This window comes from Zeugodacus cucurbitae, chromosome 3, assembly GCF_028554725.1.
Source record: "Zeugodacus cucurbitae isolate PBARC_wt_2022May chromosome 3, idZeuCucr1.2, whole genome shotgun sequence".
In the NCBI taxonomy this organism is placed as follows: Eukaryota; Metazoa; Arthropoda; class Insecta; order Diptera; family Tephritidae; genus Zeugodacus; species Zeugodacus cucurbitae.
Genome location: NC_071668.1, coordinates 3,408,109 through 3,433,636, shown reverse-complemented (window position 1 = coordinate 3,433,636; position 25,528 = coordinate 3,408,109). Strand labels below are relative to the sequence as shown.

Below are 25,528 nucleotides of genomic sequence, written 5' to 3'. Positions count from 1 at the left end.
TTTTAAGACAATGCTACTGACTATTAAAATAAACATTTCTTTCAGTTAAACTCAAATGTATAGGCTTTACTGGTAAAAATAGTAAAATGAACATATAAATATTTACCATTAGCCTAAACTTCAATTTTGTTTTATAGTTTAAAAAATATTTTGAAATTTGTTAATTTTTTGTTTTTTATATCGTATACATTAATAATAACAAACCTGCATACTCAGAAATATTTTGCAATTTTGTAATCTTTAATTTTTTTTGCAAAAAGTTCATGCACATATAATTATTTGACTGAGATAGTTTAATGGCAACTATCCATTTGATATTTAATTTATATCTTCACAGTAACATAGTCTAGAAAATATGAATGATTTTTTTTTCAACTTTTTTATAAACTATTTATATTGTAGGAAATTTAACTCATAAGGTCTCATAAAAAATACAAAATTCTAAATCTTCGTATTCTCCATAAAAAATTTTCTAAGCTATGCACAAACCACTGAAGTGTAAGAAACACTGAATCGATAATAAAATTTAAGTTCAAATAACGGTAGCTGAAAATTTGCAAACCATTTTTGCACAATCTCATGCAAATACTTGCAAAGGGAACACACACACACAAAGACACTCGCCAATAACCTAAGCATCAACGCTGACCAAGGAAATCAATTGAAATGTATACAGAAAATCAATTGAATTCAAAGTGAAATGTTTAGCAACATTTGCATCAACACGCAACACACTCTCTCACACACACACACACGCACACGAATAGATTTGCAGCAGCAGCTGCTGCTATTCTCCGCGCTTCTCAAGCAGCAGCGCTTGTTTTATATGCTATGTCACGGCGAAGCACTCGTGTCAGTTCTTATTTGTTGACGCTACAGAGCAGCAGCAAAAGCGGTTTAAATGACGGGCGCGTGTATAGAAATACAGTTTATATGAAGATATAGTTGATTAATAAGTGGATTTGGGTTAACGCTGCGACGACTGATAGCGCGCGTCTTGCTCGCCAATTTGCTGCTACGGTAGCGCGCTCACAGTGGCTGATCGCTAACGAGACGGCACGCCACTCAGCGCGCGCGCACACACACGCTCACAGCTTAGTGACTACTGTATATGCTTAGCGCGCTCACCGCTCGGCCACCCACCGACACTATAGCGACCGCAAAGTCAAAGAGACCCAACCAGCAAGAGAGATATACACATCATTCACAGCCGCCTATTTGCGCTGGGAGCCAACGAAGCAGCAAGCGAACAGCAACAGTCAAACGGCGTCTACACAACACCAGCAACGGACCAGCTGAGCTCAACACAGTCTAGCTGTGAACTGCTGTGGACTTGGGTGAACGCCATCCGTAGCACTTTTGCTTTTATTTTATTTATTTATAACAAAGAAACAGCAACAACAATAACAACAAAAAATAAAATTTATGCTGCTGCTTTGTCACTAGTCAACGCACACTTGCTGCGCGACCACAAAGAAGCGCGCTGAGACTCTACAGTCAGTCTGCCAAAATCGCTCGCGACACACTGGTGCTGCATGCGAAAAGCGCAAAGCAAAGAGGAGAATCAAAAAATTAAAACAAATAAGTGAATAAATTTGTGTTGCTTCAATTCTATTAAATTAATTTCTGTTTGGCGCACGGTGCTCGCGTACAGTGACGCGGAAAACGTTGAGCGCGTGAGGAAATAAGAAAACAGAAAAAAATAAAAAAAAAAATACAAAAGTGTTGAAATAACAACAAAAACCAAAATGTGTACTTGTTCATAAATTCACAAAAAAACAAAAAATACGATAGACGCCAGCAAAGCTGTCAGTCCAGCCGAAAAAAAAAATACAAAAATATAAATAAATAAGCCAAGGGCGACAGCCAAGTGTTGGGTTTACATAGAATGTGCTTTTTACATATGGAAATTAGGGCCGACGCTGGGCGAATAGTTTAAAAATTGTGTTTGTTTGAAGTAGAATACGAGCGCTACGCCTGCGAGTGAAGCAAAAGAGTGCGCTAAACAAAGAAGTGCTGTAAGACAATTCCGTAGTGGAGCGGCGTTCAGAACAAAGTACGTAAAGCAACAACAAGAAAATTTACATAAATAAATTAAGGAAATATTTTTATTTATTGCTGTGTGCTCTCCGCAAGGCAAATGAGTACGAGCGTGTCAAAGACACACACAATTTTTAAACAATCTTACAAGCTGTCTGCTGGCTCTTCCGCCTGGCCCCCCAACTACAAGCCACGCGTGTGTCGTCTGTGGTTCGTTCAATAATTGATAGCTCTGTAGTGTGTTTATTGTTTACTGATGACTGATTACAAATTTATATTTATTTTTATATTCACTGTGCGATTCATTGCAATATAAATAAGTGATGCGCGGCGCTGATTTATATACATAAATGCTGTTCTTAGCGAAAATGTAAGAGAGAAAAAATCAAAATTATTTTTTCATATTTTTCATTCATGCCGAGTGTGATATCAAATGTAAAAATTTTTCCAAGCAGCAGTCAACTTACAAAACGTTCCTTGTATTTTCTTTTGCCTCTCGCTTTGTTACAAAGAGGGTGGCTAGGCGCAAAATAGTGACAAAACGCTAGCGGCACGCAAGCTATAACACACATAGAAGGCAAATAATAAACAATATGAAATGCAACAGACCTGCTTGGACCCATAGTGCGCTATTAAAACCACCCCCGAAGAGGTATCCCCGGAAAAACCTTGCCAATGTTTCTGTATGCAAGTTGCAGTTGGCGTTTCTTATCAGCTGTTTATGCTTAAGTTCTTCGCACAAAGCGGAAGCATATTTTCTGTTATAGAAACATAAACATAAAGCTGATAAGCCTTACACCTTGAGCGCCCCACAAGAAATATTTCGAATATTCCCAAATAGAAGAAAGTTCGGCCCTTATACTGTCATAACTGCCTCTGCTATACAGTACTTTTATGTACTCTTTACGCTTTCGCTTTCATCACACGCCATAGAGTTAACTGCAAGCCATTGATTAAGAGCGCACAAGCGGCGAATACAATTCTGTGCGCATAAATGTCTAAATTGAGGGTGTCTCACAAAGTAAATATGTATGGGGGATGCTGCGCGACACTGAGTATAGAATACAATTCAGTTTTGTTGATTATATATATGTTACTCTCTGCCGGTAATTACAAGAAAGTGAAACTAAAATCTCAAAGTAAAGATTAACACATAGATACATACTTTTGTAACTAATTCCACTTAAAAATCATGCTAGACGGAATCTTAACTCATTATTAAATGAAAACTCGATATTTTATTACAAAAACTAAGAATTTTCATTAAAGAAAATATTCGCATTTGATTCAAACTCGTGTTTTTTCATCTTAGTACTGCGACTGCGCTTTCCTTATTTGAGGGTATGTAAGCGACCAGAGATGCCAACCTTGTCCTAATTATTCTTCTTGGCACTGTGCTATAATCTAGTTAGCAAATACATTAGAATACATTACCTCCAGTTCCTTAGTTCCTTATGCGACATTATTTACGGTAAAAGGTGAAGAAATTGAGGTTAGATCTCATAACCCTAGCACCCAGAAAACCAACATGAAAAAATATCGGTTTCGAAGTTCATCTGATCGAATCTAAACTACCTATATCTAGGGTGAATTTCATTTTTCTGATCAACAGATTTGAAGGTTCCTTTACCCCTTCAAGAAGCTCTTTTAACTGCTCCAGAGAATGTATCATAGAAAATAATTAGCTCAAAACAAAAAGAATCTGGTGTCCACCTCTTAAAAAGTCCAGTGAAATTACTATTAAAATATATGGAAACCGCTTAGTGTTTTAGGGTCGTCTTTAACCACATATGTACTCAATGTAGTTCTTATCACAAAATTTCCACAATTTGCTTGCACACGATTTGAACTTTAACTTCAAGATTACACCAACACAAAAGGATTAACGCTTCCCATGCTACCAAATACTTGAACCTAGAGTTCTAAAGCTTTTTGGCCTTTCTTTTGCATGACTTTCTATATGTCTGCTCAAATTAGCTTATCTGAAGCGATAAGCCAATGAGGCGCAATTCACACCCAGAGATTGTATATCTGCTTAGAGATAGACTTATCAAATAATACAAGAAGAGTTAAAAAGCTTATCGCGCTTATTTATAGACGAAACTGATAGCGTATAGAAATTGCAATAGAAATATAAAGAAATGTGAGTAGACTTCAAGTTTTCTTCTTCTTGACTGGCGTAGACACCGCTTACGCGGTTATAGCCGAGTCCATAACAAGCGCGTCACGCATTTCTCCTTCTGGCAGTTTGGCGCCAGTTGGTTATACCAAGCGAAGCGAGGTTCCTCTCCCCCTGGTCTTTCCATCGAAGTAGAGGTCTCCCTCTTCCTCGGCTTCCACCAGCGGGTACTGCATCGAACATTTTCAGAGCTGGAGCACTTTCGTCCATTCGAACAATATGACCTAGCCAGTGTAGCCGCTGACCGCAAGTAGTCCCTACTAAACCTGTAGGATTGTGTGCTAGACATATTTATAACGCGTACTAAGAATCAATAATTTTTGAAGACACTTCTATTATGCTTTTTTTATATCTTTTATCACGCCACTTAAGTAATCAAAGAATCATCTTTATCAAAACCTCTTCTTAAGAACCTTCTGCAAATCGATTTCAAAGCTTAAGTCTACTATCAGCCAATCACCCTTGTATGCGCATATTTGACCCAGAATCTGCGCTCGTTTATTTGCTCAACAAAATTTCACGCACATTATCGACAACAACAATACGCAAAGGTCGCCTGATTTCCAAACCCATTCAGTATCCGGCGCTACAGACACGCATGCAAACCAAACGGTATCCACACAAACAGTTCAATTAGCAATTGTACATTGTACAAATGTATGTTTGTATTTCAGTAAATAGAAACATAGATACTACAAAGAAAATTAGGGTAGGACCACGAACAATTGTACACAACAAGAACAACAACAAATCGTTTCTACTGATAAACAAGCGCGTTTGAAACCAACAATGAGCTCGATTTTTGTAGGTCAAAAGTATGAGAACGAAGAGAGCCCGAACATGTAGATAAAACAGGATGCTGAGTCTGTGCTAAGAGAAAAAATTGAAATAAAGAGCGAATTTACGAAAGCGCAAACGTATAACGAAGGCTCATTCGGGTATTAAATCATTTTTTGACAACGAAAATGAGAAGTGTTTCCAAATTTAAATTTATCTGCCGAAAGTGAATAAAAAAAGTGTCCTCCAATGTATTGTTATCTTAGTTTATACATTTAAGTTTATACATTTTAAACAGTTTTAGTAACTTGAAAAAAGCATAACAGTATACAACCCTTATAACACGAGCGCTCTCCTGCCCTTTTCCCAAGAGTTTGGCTGTCATGGTTGCCAGACGCTGTCAAATTTCGGAACATAAAAAGTGAAAGTTCTGAAAATATATTTTTGGATCCCTCGCGTCAGCAAATCTATAGTTCGAATAAAGCATTATCCCTTTCTTTTATCCCTGCGGTTCGCTAGACTACCTCATTAGTCTAGTTCCGGGTTCTAGACACTAAAAATTACTTTGTTCTTCATTTGAGTTGCATTTTAGCTCATGAAGACACCTCTTCATAAGTAATCACTACCAGAAAGACAATTAGTAAGAATATGTGAGGTTTTGAAATAATTATTTTGGTTCAACTTCCAGCTTCTACGAGCAATATACTGTTAAAAAAACAATTTTTCTCAATAAATATTCTTCCATTCCATCTTCCATAATTTTTCAAAAAATACTTAATATTTTTACAAGCAAATAAACTATGGCAACACCCTCAGACAGCTTCGGCAGTGAAATCCTCAATTGAAGCACTTAACGGAGATTCTGTAGACTAAGCGGCGACTAGCGAACGTTGATAGCGCAACTCCAACACCAAAAGTCATACTCTCCACCCACCACACACTCTCCCACCCCCCCTCTCACACGCTGCGCACAGGTACAGGTCGACGAGTCGATGATGAAAAATTCATTCGTTGTCGACGATGTGACGCGAACGCAATGTGCCAGCACGGCGTCGCAAGTGAAAACAGAAGTGAACGAAATTTCAATTTCAAGCAAAAATTTAATTCAAGAATTGACTGAAAAACCTGCCAAAATAAACAGTGAAAATTGCGATTTATAGAAATTTGCAGAAAACCTTAAATTTCGTAAGAGTGTAGAGTGTGTGAGAGCGCCACTCATCAAGTATGTGAGCTGAAGTGAAAATTTATGCATTTAAATATGCAACGCAGCAATTTGTTTATTCAACCGCAGCAAACGCAGACAACCACAGCAACAATAGGCTGAAAAAACAACGGTAAAATATTGCATATCAAGCAACAAAGTATTGCAGGTATAATAAGCATTGCATAAATGCAGCGAAGAAACCGCGAAAAAAGTAGATTATTACATTTCTTTGTTTCTTTTAATGCAATTAGACGCATGCGACCATAAGCAGCATTCGCGTTCGTCAGTGCTTTGTGAGTGCATGTGGACTTACAGTCACTGGGCGGCCCCCTGCCGCACTGCGCCGCTTGAGCAATCAGCCAACGCGACGTGGTGCAAGTGTCTGCAGCAGACGCGCTGCCATTCTCGGTGCGCGTGCACTCAAATCGCCCAAAAATTGTGAGGCGACCGCTATTGAAGAAGCACGTGGTAGCGCCCACCAAAGTGAGGAGAGCATAGAAATTGAAATTCATTACCTCCAAAGTGAATGATAATCCTCAAGTGCTGCGCGACACTTCTTTTAAGCAGCTTCTTCCACTTATTTATAGAAATATACGTACATATATGTGTTTGCTTATGTACTTAAGTATAATAGTAGTATAAATACATATGTGTGTGAAACAAGTTCTTGAGTTGCTTCTCCATAAAATTTTATATTTTTTTGTGTCAATTGCTTAAATTACTTACATATACCATAATTCATATGTAGTTACATTCACTTGACCCAGTGTCACACAAGATAAGTGTCATCAAATGCTCAAGAATGCGTACATAACCTTATAACCTGCCAATCTCACTTGGAAACATTTACGATTTCGTAAGAGAGAGGGAAACGTTATTTGAAAATTAAAAACTACTTTTATTCCTGAGCTTTTCCGGTCTTTTAACTAGTTTTGTTAAAAAAAATTGCTCAGATCGAGAGAGTAATATTGGAAAGTAGAGGATGGTCTCTTGGCTATAACCTGGTAGTTCTATAAAATATTTTGTTTTTGGTTCTTTTTTTGCTAAATTTTTAAGAAAAATTTCCCCGAAAAAATTCGTCTTAAAATAATTTTTCCTCTTAATCACACGAAGCATCCGTAAATGACAGCCAACTTAAGGTTGTGACAAGACAACTGAATGCTGACTGAAAATTTCTCAGAATACTTGCTTTGACACATTGGAAAATTCTTGGAAACATTTTTCATTTCTTTTCTTTGAACAAGAAAAGATGTACATTCAATATTCTTCACTAATTGCTGGCTTTCACAGAATTCTCATCAACTCTCTGCTTGACATACGAAATCATATAAGTCGAGTTTGAACATAATTGAGGTTTTGGTATAGATTTGTTCTCAAAACATAAATGGAGAGGCTCAGAAATTTTATTTTCTGATCTATAATTGAGCTAAACATTTAATTGCAAGGTAAAATATGTGTTCAAAAAATAACGGGAATTTTTAAAATTTCCAATATTTTTATAATTTTTTATTTTTTATATAAGTGAATTATGTACTAAAAAATTCCCATAATTGAGTTTTCGATCATCAGATGGAAAATACGTGTGTTCAAAAAATAACGGGAATTTTTAAAATTTCTTTTTTTATCATTTTTATATTTTATATACATAAGTGACTAAAATGCCTATAATCGTGTTAAGCTGTTTTTGTTAAGCTTACCGACTTAGCAATTTCCTCAATTTCTCCCGAAGGACGGCTGAAAAGCTGATTTAATATTTTCAGTATTTGCCTAGGTCGAGATATGCAAGACACTCTTGATACTCAAACCAACTATCTACGACAGTCAACAAAGCCTAATTAGTTGCATAGAATATATTGGTATTGAAATTAAAATTACCCCTCTAACACCGTAAACTTATTAACTTCAGTAATGAATGCATATATTCAACTGCGTACCATTGATGGACGCCTGAGAAGCATATGTCACACTCAAGTTCCGTATTCATACAGCAACTAGTACACTCAAACAATTATTGAGGCAAATAACAACCAATTGACATTCACACCTCCTCCACTACATATCCCCACCAACTCACACACCAGTTAGCATTTAGTTGAGTACACAAAAGTGAGTAAATAAGTAAGCGCCGACATGAGGTCAGGGACATCTGTGCGCATTGTGTTGGCTAGTCTCAATGCTCCGAGCAGTGTAACACCTTTTGGCAAGCCAATATTGACGAGTTCCAACAATTGCGCCTCATTTCCCATTTGTGCCAAAGGAAAGCAACGACCAGGCTACCTATTTCCGTGCACTCGCATATTCATGCGACGAGTGGCGGAAGTGCAACTTCCTGCATTGTGGCGGTTAATAGAAAGGATATAAAAGTGAAGGCAAGCGAATAAGAATAGCGAATTGGTATTGCAAAGTAGACAGCATTGTGGCAAACGGAGTGAAAATCGATTTTGATTGGCTGCATTCAAGTGTCGCTGACTGTGGGATAAGCTGCTTTATGCATTTTGATATTTGCAACATTGTTATAAACAACTTTTCAATTGCAAAGTAATAGCTACAGCTGCGTATAAAAACATCATATTTTATTCTAATATTTATTTACAGTTGCGAAATTTCTCAGGGACTCAATGAAATATGCATTCAATTATTATTAGCTTTTAGAAAATTTTCATCCTCGGTGAAAGTAGTATATATGAATATTTCTAATATTAAATTATTTAATTCGCTTCAAAGAATCTTCGCATTCCCACTCTCTCTCTCGCACAGTTTATAGCTAAAATAGTACATCTGCACTTGGCGCTGTTGTTATGCAGCGTAAAGTACACGATAGACGCAAGCGACGCTGCAGACACACCAAAACGGCTGTGAGGTAATAAAAATAGAAATTTTCTTCGCTTCAAGCAAGAGTCCTTGTAGGAAAATTTTGAAACTGATACAAATATGAATACTATATATTGAAAAAAAAATTGTGAAATTTTAAATTATTAGAGGGTGCCATTTAAACATGTATCCTCATTTTTTTCTGGTTCAAAATTATTTTAACAAATTTTCTTGCAAAAGCTACTTTTCTAGAGGTATAAAAATTGCTAGAGGTATAGCTGTCAAAACAGCTGTCAAATTTGACATTTCTATTCAGTATACTTTGACGGCAAGCAGAAACTTTAATGAAGAAACTCTTCAGACTCACTTATATTTCAATAAAGATTTACTTATCTAAGAGGGAGGAAGAAGAAGCTAATACTAGGCACAAGTGTACTTAAAATAATAATACCCATTTCATTTCATTTTCTCTATTTTGTTTGAAACAAATGCTCTACATACCCAAAAGAAAACACTCTATGCAAAGAGTGAAATTATATAACTGAGTTTCTGGGTTCTGACTCTACTCTCTTCTTTTTTTACTCTATCGAAATGTTGCAGTATTTTCGAAGTAGTCTTCTTACCTTAAACTCTTTCTGTACTTTTCTGTACACAATAAAGACAGCTACAACAAAAATTAAATGAAATATCTCGCGTGACTATCAATGCAAATGGAAATGGTAAGCGAAGACATTCAACATAGACGACAAGTAAGCAATAAAAACAAATACAATTTGTAAAATCTCAGAAGAGAAATGGTACCAACACACTTGTATAGTACCCTGTAGGAAAACGCGTCAATTCGGTGACAGCTAACTAACTAACTAGTTCACTTTCGCTAAGTTAGGAATATTTCACAAGCTTAATATTGCAATGTTCAAGGAAGTTCCAAATTACAACTCGCGTTTTTTTTAATTAAGAGCTCGTACCAAGAAATTGACTATGGGGAAATGAAAAAAAGAAATGTCGTAAATTAGCTATTAGAATTTCACATCCTTGAGATAGAGAAGCGTTAGGGTATAGGTTATTTAAGAGTTCTGAGTCCCAAACTTCTGCTTTGAGAATATTTGAATATGCCATGTCACCTCCTTTGCCCAATTCTCGCTGGTTCCTACAGGGTACTTTCTTCTACAATATCCACATACCTATAGAAGCTAAGGTATTATTCGACGCAAAAATTGCAGACATTTCTCATTAAATCATCTGCCTTTTTTGTGTTGCTGTTATATAACTCATACAAAAGTCTAAAATTATGACTTCGGCACAATGGAAGCATTTCAGCCGACAAGTGGGCGTTGCAAGCGCAACAAGAGTCCAAACGAAGTATGCTAAATAGAAGCAGTTAGAGTATGACTACGCTAACTTTGCTAAAAATAATGGATAATTAGCGACTGTCATGCAATTTGTTTTGCACGCTTCATTTGCATTCATTTATCTTTGTTCAGCGGCAGGTATTTACCATAAATGGATGAATGAAGGATTAACAGGCGGTAATGGCTAGTCAGCTCCAGGCGATGTTTGAATATTTCCAGCCCATGGCATGCAATTAGAATTAGTCAGTGGAGTGTAGGTTTATATAACAATTCATGGAATATGAAGTGTTTCATAGTGCGGAAGGCCCTTCCCACTTGAAATCTAAAATAATTTTCCGACGTATTAAATGCATTATTCCTTTATACAAGAAAGGCTCTCAAAAGACTTGATAGAGTATAGGCATCCTTGCAAAAAATCGTTAATAGAACCACCTCATTACGGTTATCAAGCAATTCCTCAACTCCCACAGCGTCTCCTCATAATTTCTCTCACGCACCAACGCATTAAGTCAAATTTACGCTTTTTTTTATCGAACGACTATAAAACCGTGCGAGAGGAAGCCGAGCAAATGGCGATAAAACCGTGTAGGAAGAAAGCCATTAACTTTGCCACGCATTCGAATGTGAGCAAAAAAGCGCAAATCATTGTTGTATGTATCGTGCAGTGCCTGGAGCAGATGCCTACACACACACACACACCCATAAACACTCAAGTTGGCTTTTATAAACGTGCCGCCGTTAGCTTAATGCCATTAGTTGGTGGGAAGCAGCACTTTTCGCGTAATGGCACATGCAATAATTTGTCTGATTACGCTACGCATGGCAACAATTGTTATATCACACAAGCGATTCTACCTGTAAATACCCCGAGAGATTTTATTTGGATGTAGGTGGAGGTGGACAAGCATTTTTGCAACGTTTTGGCAAATTTTCTGCTTAGTGATGCAAAAAAAGCGATAAAGAATCACGTTATTGGTGGATTAATTTCATAAACAGGTTAAAATTTGTTGAAGATGAGATTGGTAGAGACTGGAGGGGGACTGTTGGACTCGTCTACTGAATAATTCTATAAATGATAGTTTCAGATTATTTACTGAACTTGTGGAACACGGTTTTAAAATCGTATGAATACATATATACATACATATGAGTTCGAAAATAAATTTAATTTGCTTTAAGCAAATATTAGATTACAATTTAACGACTTCAAGCGACTATAAATACAGTGAAAACTCACATAAATGGACACACAAATAAGCGGGTATATTTATCTCTCTCTTTTATAAGCAGACTTTTACTTGAAAATTAAGATTATTTGTAAATGATTTAGCAGAAATGTGCTCAAATAACTAAAAAACTTTAATATGTGAATAAAAACACATGACCAGCACTGGTCGTTTATGGTAGCTTTCACTGTACATGCAATATATAATCATTAAACATTACTTGTATCAAATTGTCGCTTTATTTAAATAAAATAGATTTGTTTATTTAAAATATTTACACCTTAATCCACTTAAATTGTGCGCATTAATACTGTTTATTGTCAATAAATGCGGATCGTGAATGGAATGGATCGTGATATAGTTATGTGCATACATAAATATGAACTAATCAAGAGCAAATTGCGAGCAATTTCAAAAAATTATTTCTTATGATTTATTACATGAGATTATTAAATTGGAGTTAATAATAAAAACTATATTTTTTTACACTAAAAACTATTATACATACATATAGCTACAAATATTGACACCAAATAGTTTATTATCACCAAATAGTTATTATTACCTAAATTCAATGGCGCGTCTGCTTAAGCACCACTTCAAATTAAGTATTGGATAATTTATATTTATTGCCGCGCTTTTAATTAATATTTACTTTGGGCAGCCTAAAGTATTTCCTTTTGTTGTTTTTTGTTTTTGTTGGAAAGCTATAAACCATTTCATTATCTCTGTCAAGTAACTTAATAGACAACACTTTAAGCATATATGTATATACACACGCAGACTTCTAAGCGCACAGATGACATAATTTGAGCCCTTCATTGCTCATTGCTGGCATACTAATAGCTCCAATTGCTTTATTTGGCTGTCGGACATGGCAGCCGCATGCTAATGGCATATCAAGTAGTTAAAGTTGCGTAGCATTTTCCACAGCCAAATTGGAGTTGCGCAAGCTTAGACATACACCGCACAAAGCTATTTATTGAGGGTCAAGAAGAAGTATTTTTGATTTAATAAAAATCATAATGTGTTTGTGCTTTTAATAAGTCTACGCGCACAACTTGCGACTGATCGTATTTCTTACCATATTGAAGACTTCCGTATGCTTTGCGAGCGATGAAGTTTGAAAGGGCTAATCACATGCCATAGGGGGGGCAAAAAATTTTATTTAATACTAACGCAACATTGTCGCTTGGATATTAATAGTTTTGTTAGTCAGTTAAATGTTGTTTGAAAACACTAAAATATGGATATAATACTGGAAGCTGGCACTTTGAGATACAACAAATGGGCAACATTTAAAATAAAATTTTCAAACTGTTAAAATATCTAGCCAATAACGCAATCAAACTCACATATCAAGAACAAGATTTAAAAATTCGAAAAAAATGGGCGTGGCGCTGCCCTTTAACAGGTTTAATGTACATTTCTGGTACACTAATTGAGCTATATTATCTAAATTAATTGAATCAAACTGTATGATATAGCGTCATATCTTCCCCTAACACTCATATAACGAGACAAATTATTTGTATGGTTGGAGTAAGAATAATTCTGTAGCACAAATAAGTTAAAATTTTCAATCTAATTTATAAATAACCCGTAAAATTTATTATTTAATTACTTAATTGACACTCAATTAAGAAACCTTTAAAATAAAATTTTAAAACTGTCAAAAATATCTAGCTAATTAAAAATTCCCAAAAATAGGTGCAGCTCTGCCTTTAAACAGGTTTAGTGTACATTTCTCATATACTAATTGATCTATATTATCTGAATTAATTGAATCAAACTGTATTACATGGGGTCATATCTTTCCTAGCTGCTGGGAATAAGATTAACTCAAAAATTTCTCAAAATATTAGGTTTAATACATAAATAATGCCTACAATTTATTATTCAATTACTAAATTGACACTCAATTAAGAAACCAGTAAAATAAAATTTAAAAAATATCTAGCCAATTAAGAAACCAAACTCAAATATCAAGAATAAGATTTAAAAATTCCATAATGTGGGCGTGGCGCCGCTCTTTAAAGCTATATTATCTGAATTAATTGAATCAAAGAGCATGGGATTATATCTTCCATAGCACTCGTATAGCGAGGAAATGAGTTCTACATACCTGCTTGGAATAAGATTAGCTCACAAATAAGTCAAAATTTCAATCTAATCCATAAATAACCCCTACAATTTATTACTCAATTAGTAAATTAACACTCTATTATGAAGCCTATAAAATAAAATTTAAAAAATGCTAAAAATATCTAGCCAATTAAGGAACCAAACTAAAATATCAAGAAGAAAATTTACCAAAACCAAACTAAAATATCAAGAAGAAAATTTAAAAATTCCAAACATGGGTTTAATGTACATATCTCATATACTAATTGAGCTATATTATCTAAATTAATTGAATCAAACTGTATGGCATGAGGTAATATCTTCTATAGCACTCTTATAATGAGTCAAACGATTTCTACCTAGCTGCTTGGAATGCGATTAGCTCACAAATAAGTCAAAATTTCTAATTCATAAAATCTGGTATACTAATGGACCTAAATTATTTGAATTAATTGAATCAAACTCTATTAAATGGGATTATATCTTCCCTAGCACTCATATAAAGAGGAATCGAGTTCTATCTATCTGCTGGGAATAAGATAAGCTCACAAATAAGTCAAAATATTCTGTTTAATATATAAATAACCCTTACAGATGTATTACACATTTACTAAATTAACACTCAATTAATAAATTGTATATCAATTTTCATTGCAGCAACACTCTGGCAACATCAGCGCCTAAAAAATACAAAGTGTCATAAAAATGTAATTCAGTTAAATCTAAAGAACCATTCAACGCATTAGAAACACCACAAACTTGTGTAGCAAAATATGCAGAGCGGCTTACCGCAACGCGCCATCTATACCAAGCAAGAACTGTGCCATGCAAATGCTGCGGAAAACGAAGCAAGTGTATAGCAACTACAAAGCAAAAGTAACAATAAAATTGAATAAATTATGAGTGAATTGTAGACGAAAGTCATTTATGTGCAATATGTGAAGTTTCGTCGCGTTGCAAATGGACGTTAACTCACAAAGCGTTAGTTAACGAGCAGAAGAGTAAAGAGAGAAACAAAAATTTAACACAAACTTAGTCACAAAACGCAAAGAGTGAAAAATCTACATAAAAAGTAATAAAAAATTCATAATAAGAACAGAACTCACTTTGTAAGTGAAAAGAAAACGGTGCGTTTAAAAATGGATGAGGAAAAATTAAATACACCGTTAGTGTCGAAGGAGACTTCCGACCACGCGATTATCGTGCCGTCAGCTGCCGTCGTGGCCAACAGCGCAGCAGAAACAGCCGGTGTGGGCGGTGGTGGTGACGCTGCGAATGCCGCTGCTGATGCGCTGAATGGAACCGCAACCGCAACCGCAACCAATGTCAATTTGACTGCAAATACTCAGTTGAGCATAGCAGCGCCAGCTTTATTGCAGCAGCAACAGCAACAGCAACAACTACCACTACTGCCCTACAGCAATCATACAAATTTTGTTGGCAACAATCTGAAGAATGGCGCTCTAAGTCACAAGTAAGTACAATTTCATTTAAGCAGCAAACAAAAATGTTGCTCATACGCCACAGCGCACTCTCTTATACATATGCGTGGGGGAAATGGTGCTACAAGGGCGTGCTTCTACTATTTCGCCGCCACTTTTGTTTTGTTTTACGCACTCAAATCCTGTGTGGTTTTTTTGTGTGGGAAATTTTCGCGTCCGTCCTTGTTGTGGCATTATGCTTGATTGTGTTGTGCAAGGAAAAGGATATATCATTTACAATGTTGTTGTTTAATTGTTAGACATCCGAAGGTATTTCGCAAAGCTGTGTGCAGTTTTTGTATTAAAATTTAAAAATGATTAATGTTGACAGCGAATATGAGTGTATATTTTTCATGTATGTGGATTAGAAAGAGGAAAGATATAGAGGATTTGGTTATAGCGAACATTTAATTAGAGACTTATGGAAGAAGAAAACTTAGTCTTGTGGTTTAAACAGTATTTTCTTGTATATATCACACACTATATCATTTGGGCTATTCCATAAACTTGGATACTCGTAATAAGGAAACAGAAATATTAACCGCTTTCATTTGGCCATTAATTTTTGGATTGATGAATCGAACAGATAACTGACATAAATTAAATAAACTGGTATAATCGTAAAGAGCATGAAGAGAGATTACTTACGCCACTTTGGTGAGATACTCTTTTACTCCGAGCCCAACATTACTGAATATAATCACCGGAAAACGCTTTGTTAATAGTATAATTTTAAAGCTTTATAATATATGAGATATATGAGAGTGCCAGTAAGACTTTAATGCCCGGTTTCACAGTACGTAATTAAGTTGTGCCCAAATAAAATCTTAGCTAAGCATTGTTGTTGACTGAGTAGTCATTTGCGTTTCACAGTCGAAAAAAAATTCTATTATGATATATGGCAGCACAATGAAAAACATTTGTTTACAAATACCATCTGACAAATTGAAATTATTGTTGATGAAAAATAACTTTGCGATGAATAAATTTAGAGTCTGGGGAAATGGATGGAAACAATGAAAGGACACCGAATTTCACCGCAAGCGAGTGGGGGCACCTATTGCAACTCGCAGGAAAGCATATACGCGTCATTGAATGCAAGAAATTCCAAAAATTTTTTCAGCAAATAATTTTTATTTTATTTTTTTGACAAATAAGTCAGTATTCAAAACAAAAATCAGCTGTTACTTAAGCACTGCTCAAATCTCCCATTTTCAGTACTTAAGCAGAACTTAAGTGTTAACTGTAAAACGCAATATTTCTGTTTTATCTTAAGCACAACCTAAGCAATGACTGTGAAACCGGGCATAATTGATTTCGAAGGCTTACTTGCTCTTAAAAGCCACATATTTTTCATGGAAAATCCCCAAAAAATATAAAAATTTGTTTATATATATTTACAAACAAAAAAGTTAAATTTCTTATGAAATACCATTAAGTTTGTGAGTGGCAAACTCACTCAAATGCAAGCAAAGTTTCTCATATACGCGCATGTTTATTATACACATTTGCATAACTAGATAAGTTTCTCATATTAAAATATACTCATATGCATTTCTTCGCCGTTCTCAACTATAGTTTCGTTGGCTAACATAGTTTCAAGGCCACTTGAAAGTATTTGGACTGAGAAGTGGTTAGACTTTGTGGATATGAATTTGCAAACCGGGCAAAGACGCATCGATTTCCAGAGTCTCCAAGTGTTTACATGTGGTAATAGAGTATTTTTTGCAACTTCAAACTATGCTTTTTGAGCCAAGAAATACTTAAGCTTCGTGAGAATTTCAGATATATGAAATCAAAAATTTATTTTAACCGGATATTTAAACGAAGTATTTGCCTCGCTGTTATGAAAATAAATAAATTTCTGAATTTCTTATAATTAATAATAGGTCATATTAATTACTCAATATTAGTTAGCAGCCATTCTAAACGAGGTATTCTTATCAAAATACAAAGAAATAAGTGATTTTCGCAAAGCTATATGCTTTAACGACAGCGAAGGTCGAAATTACAGGTTTTTATGTGATATTCGGTGTTCTAAGACAACTTCGTTTCCTATTTACGATGTCTAGTAATTATACGCTAGGTGGCGCTGTGTTCAATGTCTGCAATTTTATGGATATTTAGCATATTTTTTTAATTACTTGAGGCCATTACGATGTATATATGTATGTATAAATATTCATCGAACAATCACGTGATGAAAATTCAGTTTCCGTCTGTTCTTAGTACCCTCGTGTAGTATATAGTAAAACTGATAAAAGATAAGCTCAAATATTATAGTAAAAAAGCCAACTTTATTACCCGCAACAGGTGTGCTGGCCGCTGAGCACTCGTGGGTCAATAAAATACTACAAAAAATAGCTACTACTTGTGGATATATTTATGAACATATGCCAACACGTTTTATATACATAAAGTTCAAATTTCAAGTGGGCAATACAAGATATTTGCTTAACTTACTGGCGAGTCCATAAAATTGATTAAAGGCGTGCTAACGAAGACGGTAGCAAAAGAAATGGTCGAAAAATTTTGGGTTTGTGTATTTGCTATAAATAGCAACAAAATGAGTATAGTTTGTGATTTTGTTGGTTTGCGTAAACCAAGTCATGCGACAGATCACTTAAAGGTGTAGGGGAGTGTAAGAGTATTTGTGGCATATGCATAAAGTTGTGAATAATTTAATGGAAAACTTCTAGTTTTGGAAGATTATTGTGAGAGTGGAAAAATTTGTGATTGAATTTTGAGTTCATTGATTATTTATTTGGTGGATGTTCGGAATACTTTCATGTTCGGTTGCGTGCGTTATTTCATTATGTAAAAGTAGTCCATCTTTTCCGGCATATTATTTATTAGGTTATCAGTTCTTTTAGTAATAATTTATTATGCTTTTGATTTTCACGGTTGTTGATTGAAATAACTGTACCTCTTTTAATTAATATTCGAAGATATATCTGTTGTGTCCACTGCGAGCTAGAGATCCACCAAGTTCATATTTTCAACTAAAAAATTTTTATTCTTGCGACTGTGATAATATCTTTCAAACGCAAGCAGGTCTCCAGCAACATGATTGAAAACAATTGGATCCAACCAATTTTCACCGCCTCAAATCATCTCCCAAACTATCATAACATGAAATTTTCGTGTTTCTACAGTAAAACATACGGATTTTCTGATCTTTATAAGATAATAACGTCTCTCACAAATTTTATAGGCAAAGAACTATCTAACTAAAACAAAAATATATTTGAAAACCACTTTTTGGACCACCCTGTACACAAAATCGACCAGTCTTCTCAGCACACAAAAAATTCACTTCTAAACTACCAAAGCACTAAATATTTCCTGCCTCAACAAATAGCTGAAATCACTCAACAAAGCTGAAAACCTACACAACCACAACATGACCCACTCAACCCGAAAGAATGTAGGTCGATTACAACAACACTCAAACGTTGTTGTACTGAATTTTCGAATATACAAATTATAGTCCATTTTATTGCACACCTGCACCTGCTTTATTTATGTTTATACCGTTATGCTATGAGTGCCACATGCCACAAAAATACCAAAACAGATGAAAAAAGCCAAAGCAGTTAACCAAATGCGGTGAGTTGTTCATTTCCAACTTGTCGACGAAAAGAAATGAAGTCCAATTGCAATTACCGTTGCCCGGGTGAACAAAAAACTGACCTAAAATACAGAATGAACGTAACAAAGGCGCACACAACCGAGTTTAGATGGATGTATATTATAAATAAGGACTACTGCCTTAAAGCATGTTAAAGCTTTTCATTTTGCCAGTAAATTTTGTTGTGGGAAGGACCTCATATCAACTCACGCTTTGCATGCCAACACTGACTTGCTGTCAGCTGACAGGTAGACTAACTCACTAGCCACAGTTTATAGTTGAGACCTGGTAACGGAATGACCGAGTGTAGCGTGCGCTGACACGCAAGCAATAGCGGCGCTTTGAATTGCAATGTGTCAGTTAATGCCAAAAAGGATAGCGATGTGCCTTTGGAGTAGGGCAAAGAAGGCGGCAAGCTAACGAAAAATCGGTAAAGCAACAAAAATCGAAAGTGCTTGCGTGCCTGTGTGAAGGCAAGTGTTCTATTGGCAACGCTGCCAAGTAATGACTTGCTACCTCTAACCCTGTCCTCTCTTCTTAATGGCAACTATAACTGTTAACGATTGATGTTTATTTTTTGCCACACCGCGCGCGTCACCTTCCGCCTGCCAGCCACGCAACCGGCCAAATTGCCAGCCAACTAGTCTGCCTGCCAAACGTTGGAACGCCGCACGCTTGTGCGCCACTTTCAGTCTACGCCGAACCGCCGACTCGTGCATAATTCGAAAACGACTCACACATGCGAATTTACTTCACTTGAAATCGGTCGGTATTTGTTTCGATTTTTCTAAAAGTAGCCGCAGTAGCTGAAAATTTAAATAAATCTGACGTGTGATTGTAGTGTTGTGTGACTATCTAGTGGCTAGCGATCGCCAAGTGCACGCGCACTTAAAATACAAAGTTGCGGTCGGTTATCTCTTGGCCTGTGTGTGTGTATGCTGTTGTCCTCTGCGGCGTAGGCAAAGTGCAAATGTTATACGAGTGAACGGTATATGAAAAGCATGTGAGAATATTGCAAAGCTTAATTACATAACAAAGAACAGCGCCCAGAGGGGGCGTGAGTGGGCGCATTGGCGTCACAGCTGTGGCGTTCACAGTGCATAGGTGTCTTAAGGTGGAGTGAAAATTAATATTTTAAGTACTTGTCGACTCGTTTGCATGTTTATAATTGCCGGCTGTTGGTGAAATGCGTTGTGCGCCGTACATCCATAAGTGCTACGTGTCGTATGAGTGACTCTCAGGTGCAAAGTTCCTGCTGCGCTTGGCTGCGCGTTGAATGTGGCTCGCCACTAAATAGCTTCGTTTGCATTTTATGGGCGCTCAATGCTTAAACTACGTGCGAATTTCACTTTTATATGGATAATATTCACTTAATATTGAATATTATTGTAGAGTGGAAATCGATTTCAATTTCAATTAATATCTTATATTAAAAATATGATATTTTCCATTTTCAAAAGATATAACGGTACTTTATAGGCCGAAAAATAAACTTATTTTATCATTGTGTGCGCTTTTCTACAGTTTCTACATGCAAACTCTACGACATTCCATACATTTATTCCATAGTTTTTGAAAGTCACCCTAAATGTAGGCAACGTTTGGTGTCTGTCTTAGCTAAATTCCATAAAACGTTTATTGGTTATAATATATTAAATTTTATTGTGACTCAAGCTGTTCCGTATTAGAATTAGCACTGTTTCTCCCACTGGAAAATTAAATATTTATATATTATAAAGTAAAAAAAAAACAGATACCAAACTTGTTGTAATATTATATAGAGGCAACAATAAAGAAATATCAACACAGACGATAGGAAAACAAAATGACAATAAGCGTAAAGTGTGTGGCAATAATCGATAGCTGTAAACGTCACACGCATGACATAAAGGACATTCTGCCGCCAGTGAAAGCGAGCACAAGTAGAGAATATATACACTATACAACAGTTTTTAAAACAATAATGTAGCGTATTTGACGTCGCTGACAATGAAATCCAGCAGATAGCAAATGAAAAATTAAAAGAATTTATAAATGCTTACATTCAAACAAATCTACTTTTATATTCAAGTACATCAAAAACTACTAAAAATATAAGATATTACAAAACCAGCTGTCTGAGAGCTATACGTGCCACTCACTCATGTTGATTGGCATTTTTTATTTATAAACTACAATTTTATTTATGCCACCTACTGTTAGTAACAACGTCAGCAGGTGAATCAGTTGATAGTAGGCTTGTCAAAGTCACCAGGTGGTCGCTGTGTGAAGAAGCATACGTAGCATACGCAAGTCATTACGGCAATGGTTTACTGAGTCAACAGATAATAAGTAGTATTGATTTCAGTACTTGACTGGTAATACTATGCGTTAACATTAGGTTAGCTGTAAACGAATGTGTGCTCAAATAATTGTTATCACAGGCATTACTGCATTTACTGTTAACGAACATAGAGGGATATAGAAGCAATTGATGGCTATGCTAGAATGTCTAGTGCAATTAGCGTTACAATACTTGAGTGTACTAAAATATATGTGCTGAAGTGAACTCCTTATGTGTTTAATAATATATAAATATATATAATCTACAACCCTTTACTCTCTAGTGCCAATTAAACCAATTTGCGGAATGTATATGCATATACTCATATATATAGGTACACCTCACATTACAAATTACTACAAATTAGCATTAAGTTGAACTAAAATGACCACAAGTACCTTATTTTGCACTCGAATTCGCACTTGGGCACACTCAATACTCCACACGTGTCACGAATTGTCCGACACCACAGTGTGATTCATGAAATATTCTGACGTTAGTGTCAAGACAGTCTCATATTGATGTGTCAATTGTATAAGAGAGCACATGTAGGCAATGCACCAGCCTCTTAAAGATTACTTAATTATTTATCAACACCGTCTTTGTTTAATTTGGGTTGGTTCGGTGTACAAATGGTTTGTTTACATGAGTCGTGGAGGAAAACAAAATCCAGACAGGAAGGCAAATTATGCTTTTGGGTGATAAGAGCGATTCGTTAAACACGTGCCAAGCACATATTGAATGATTGTAAATAATAAATGAAATTGTATTTAGAATGAAGTACAAAAGTATAAGAGAGAGAAGTGAGTTTTTTTAAACATTTATTTTTATTTTATAACTCTACTTCTGGACCCAAAAACCAAACTGAAAATCTCTATAACACTCTACCGCTGGCTTTCAACATCTCTCCTCAACCGCTTTATTTTTAAAATCATCCTAAATGTAGGCAACGTTTTGCTTCAAACAAAGTTTAGAAGTGCTTAATTTTCAAAAAAAAAATATTCTCGGTTTGGAATTATAATTTTTTTTAGTTTTGGTGATAGTTATTCGAGTTGATTTGGAAATATTCCTGTTTTTTTTTTTTAATTCACCTGTTACCCCTCACTTCTCAACACCTCCACAGCCTCATTAATCACTTCAGAGCAATTATTTATAAACATAAATTATTACTTGACGCAAATTATTATTAGCAACAAAAAAATTGCATGCAAATTGCTAAACAATCAACAGAATTTCGCAGACGCCAAGCAAAAACCAAGCAAAATCAAAAAATTCGCATCAGAGCGAAGTAAACAAAAAAGCAGACTGAGAATGAAAAAATTGAAAGCAAAACGAAAAAAAAAAAAACAAAATAACAACAAAACAAATCGAGCAACTTAATGAGCAAATTATGTTTGTCAATAACAAATACAACAACAATACTGTATAAGTGCAAGCAAAGCGAGCAAATAGACAGACAAAGTCCAACAACAAAGTAAAAATACACAAATAAACACACGCGGTGCGCCACTAAAAACGTCCAAAACAACAACAAAACCAAATACTTGCGAATACAGCAGTTACAAATGAAATAAAAACAACAACAACGTTATAAAGTTAAGTACGCTGAAACAAAGAGTCAACCATATCGCCATAGATACGAGCATGTCAATAAAACGGCAAACAAAGAAGCAAAATATTGCTGAGTGGTGGGAACCGCGAAGTGGACGAGTATTTCTATGGGCATATGTGCGTGTTTATCTACTGCTGTAGAACAAGAGAAAGGTCATCAAACGCTTTTAATAAAGAATTGCATGAGTCTCAATCGATCAGCTGATGATGCAATCAAAAAGGTTTATATATATGTGGGCAAACGGAGGAATTTGAGTTTAAGCAAATAACTGAGAATACTATTTTTGATATATAAACACCAAAGGAAGTCTAGAAGACCAAACAGTCCACATATAAAGGCCATTAGTCAACTACTACTCTATTACATATAAGACGAAGTAGAAAATAATCAGCTGGAATGTGAATGAATTTAAGTTTACATAATACAACAAAAACAAAAAAAAAGAAACAAAAAAAAAACAAATAAATAAAAACAAAGCAAAAATTATTTACATTATATACGTTACGAATCAGCAAGCCACAGTGGCGATAAGTCAACACAAAAGGAAGTTAAGATTACAAACAAACAAACAAACATCGAGACACACTTGAAAACGGAAAAAGAGGTGGTTACAGAAACAGTAAAAAACTGTTTACTGTTTGGCACTCTGTTTCAATTTTTGCTGCTTAATTTACAAAAATAAAAACACAACCGCACAGCATGAAAAGATTTCTTCAATCGAATGTGTGTATCCATGTTCGTATTTACGGCACGAAATTGAACTTTGGAACTTGTAGTGGAAACTCAGTCAATAAAAAACAATAACAATAAAAGACACTAACGAATCAGACGCTTTATGACGCATCACACGAAGCAGGCCAGGCATTTGCTGATCACTTTTACACACATTTGTTGTATCTCTGTACGTTAAAATGTGCTCTGTTGTGGACCATTAAGCAACGAAATGCCTGCAAAGCGAAAAAAACAGACCAACCAAGCGATTAAAATATACACAGACATACAAATAGGCTCGTAAATATCTAAAAACACTTAGGAGAACATACAATCAAACATAATACACAGTGAAATCTCGGAGTAGTCGAAAAATGGCAGTTCTCAGCTAGAATTCACTGAATGTATTGGAACTAGTCAGAGAAGCCCGGGAATTGTACTAATATCTCTGAAAAATAGTTTAAAAAATTCGTAAGAGATCGGAGAAATCCGTAGTTTTCAAATAAAAACAGAGATGACCTTATGACCTCTCGAGAATAATAATGATTGTGCTAGGCAATGATGTATCTATTTGGAGCAAGCACCAAACTAGTATATTTTGGAACAAAATCTGTGAATTGTTGTCTGATTGAACATCTTCATGAAAAAATTTCAATTTTGTCTATACAAAATATCGACTAGTCTGCTAACTAGTACGTCTTGCAATTCAAACTAGTTTATTTTAGAACAAGGTATATTAGTACATATTCACTCAAGCCTATCCAATGAGATACATACGTGATACATACGGACATATTGTACAAATGCACATATTTACAAGAACGTGTCCAGCGTCAAACAAAGGCCGGAATACTCAGCTATGGAACGTAGTACAATTGGAGGGCAATAACAATGAAAATAGGCAATGATTTTTTTTCTTTCTTTTATTAGGTCGATACATATATGCATAGATACATATAAAGCGATTTACACTAGGGTGAACCAATTTAATGCCCATAAAAGTTGTTGAACATGCTCTTCTACTAAGGTTGTACATTGAAACCCATAACTTTCAGCTGGAGATTATACACTATACAAATATTTTATTGTTTATTAGAAGCTTTAAAAACTAAAAATCTAATTTTTCCTGTCACTTTTGACAGCTATTTGCCATTTGAGACATTCACAATCAAAAAAACTGCTTTCAAATCCAAGTTTTTGGCAGAAAATAGTAGCGATCTTAGGTAACAAGAGGAGAAATGACGAATCGAAGACGCCGAATATACAGTTATGATACCAAAAACCCGAAAAAAAAAAACAAAAAATCGTTCACCCTAATGTGCAAACAAACTGAAAATGAAACTTGAACTCACACGAATACACACATACATATGTATATACTACGAATATCGGCTCAACTTCCTTAACTCCGTCAACAGCCCCACCAACCACTGGATCCAACACTGTCGCAATAAATAATAAATAAATATACAAATACAACAACAACAACAGCACACGTGTGTTGACGAATGTGCACACTCAGTGGCTCTGCAGTTCGTTCACATTAGTCAGAATTCGAGGCGCACTTATGTTGCCAAAGGCCGCGGCACGTATTACCAAACCGACAACTCGGTGCATGTGCACCGAGCGAGCAGAGTTTTAAGTGCACATGCACTCAGAAATCGTGTCGATACAGCAACAACAACAACAACAAGAAATACTAAAGTACAACAAAGTAATACCAACAACAACAAACTCATTAATATCGACAACAACTACGTAATTAGGCGCAACGATAGCAAAAGCAAAAACAACAAGAAAAAAGCGAAATAAATTTGCAAAACAACAACACAACGCGGAGGCAAGTGCAAAGGCATAAATAATAAATGAAAAAAGAAAATTAGAGAAAAAAGCAACAAAAAGCAGTAAATAGAGACAATTAAAGCAATAGCTCATAGAGAGGAGGCGAAAACGCGCGCAAGTACAACTACAACAACGGCGTGCAAATTGCTGTGTTGTGTATTGCGAAACACAAAAGAAAACGGCGAATGTAAATATTTGTGTATCTGATAGATACA

The 25,528-nt window shown here is 35.4% G+C and overlaps 1 protein-coding gene across 1 annotated transcript in view; it reads left to right on the top strand.

Annotated features, from left to right (window-relative positions):
- Positions 1-855: 855 nt before the first annotated feature.
- Positions 856-25,528, top strand: part of LOC105213059 (ATP-binding cassette sub-family G member 4) — a 35,613-nt gene continuing 10,940 nt past the window's right edge. Inside the window, exons 1-2 of the mRNA XM_011185595.3 lie at positions 856-2,056; positions 14,371-15,187. Coding sequence (XP_011183897.2) covers positions 14,853-15,187 — 335 coding nt within the window. The 5' untranslated portion in view covers positions 856-2,056; positions 14,371-14,852. The remainder of the gene's footprint in view (positions 2,057-14,370; positions 15,188-25,528) is intronic.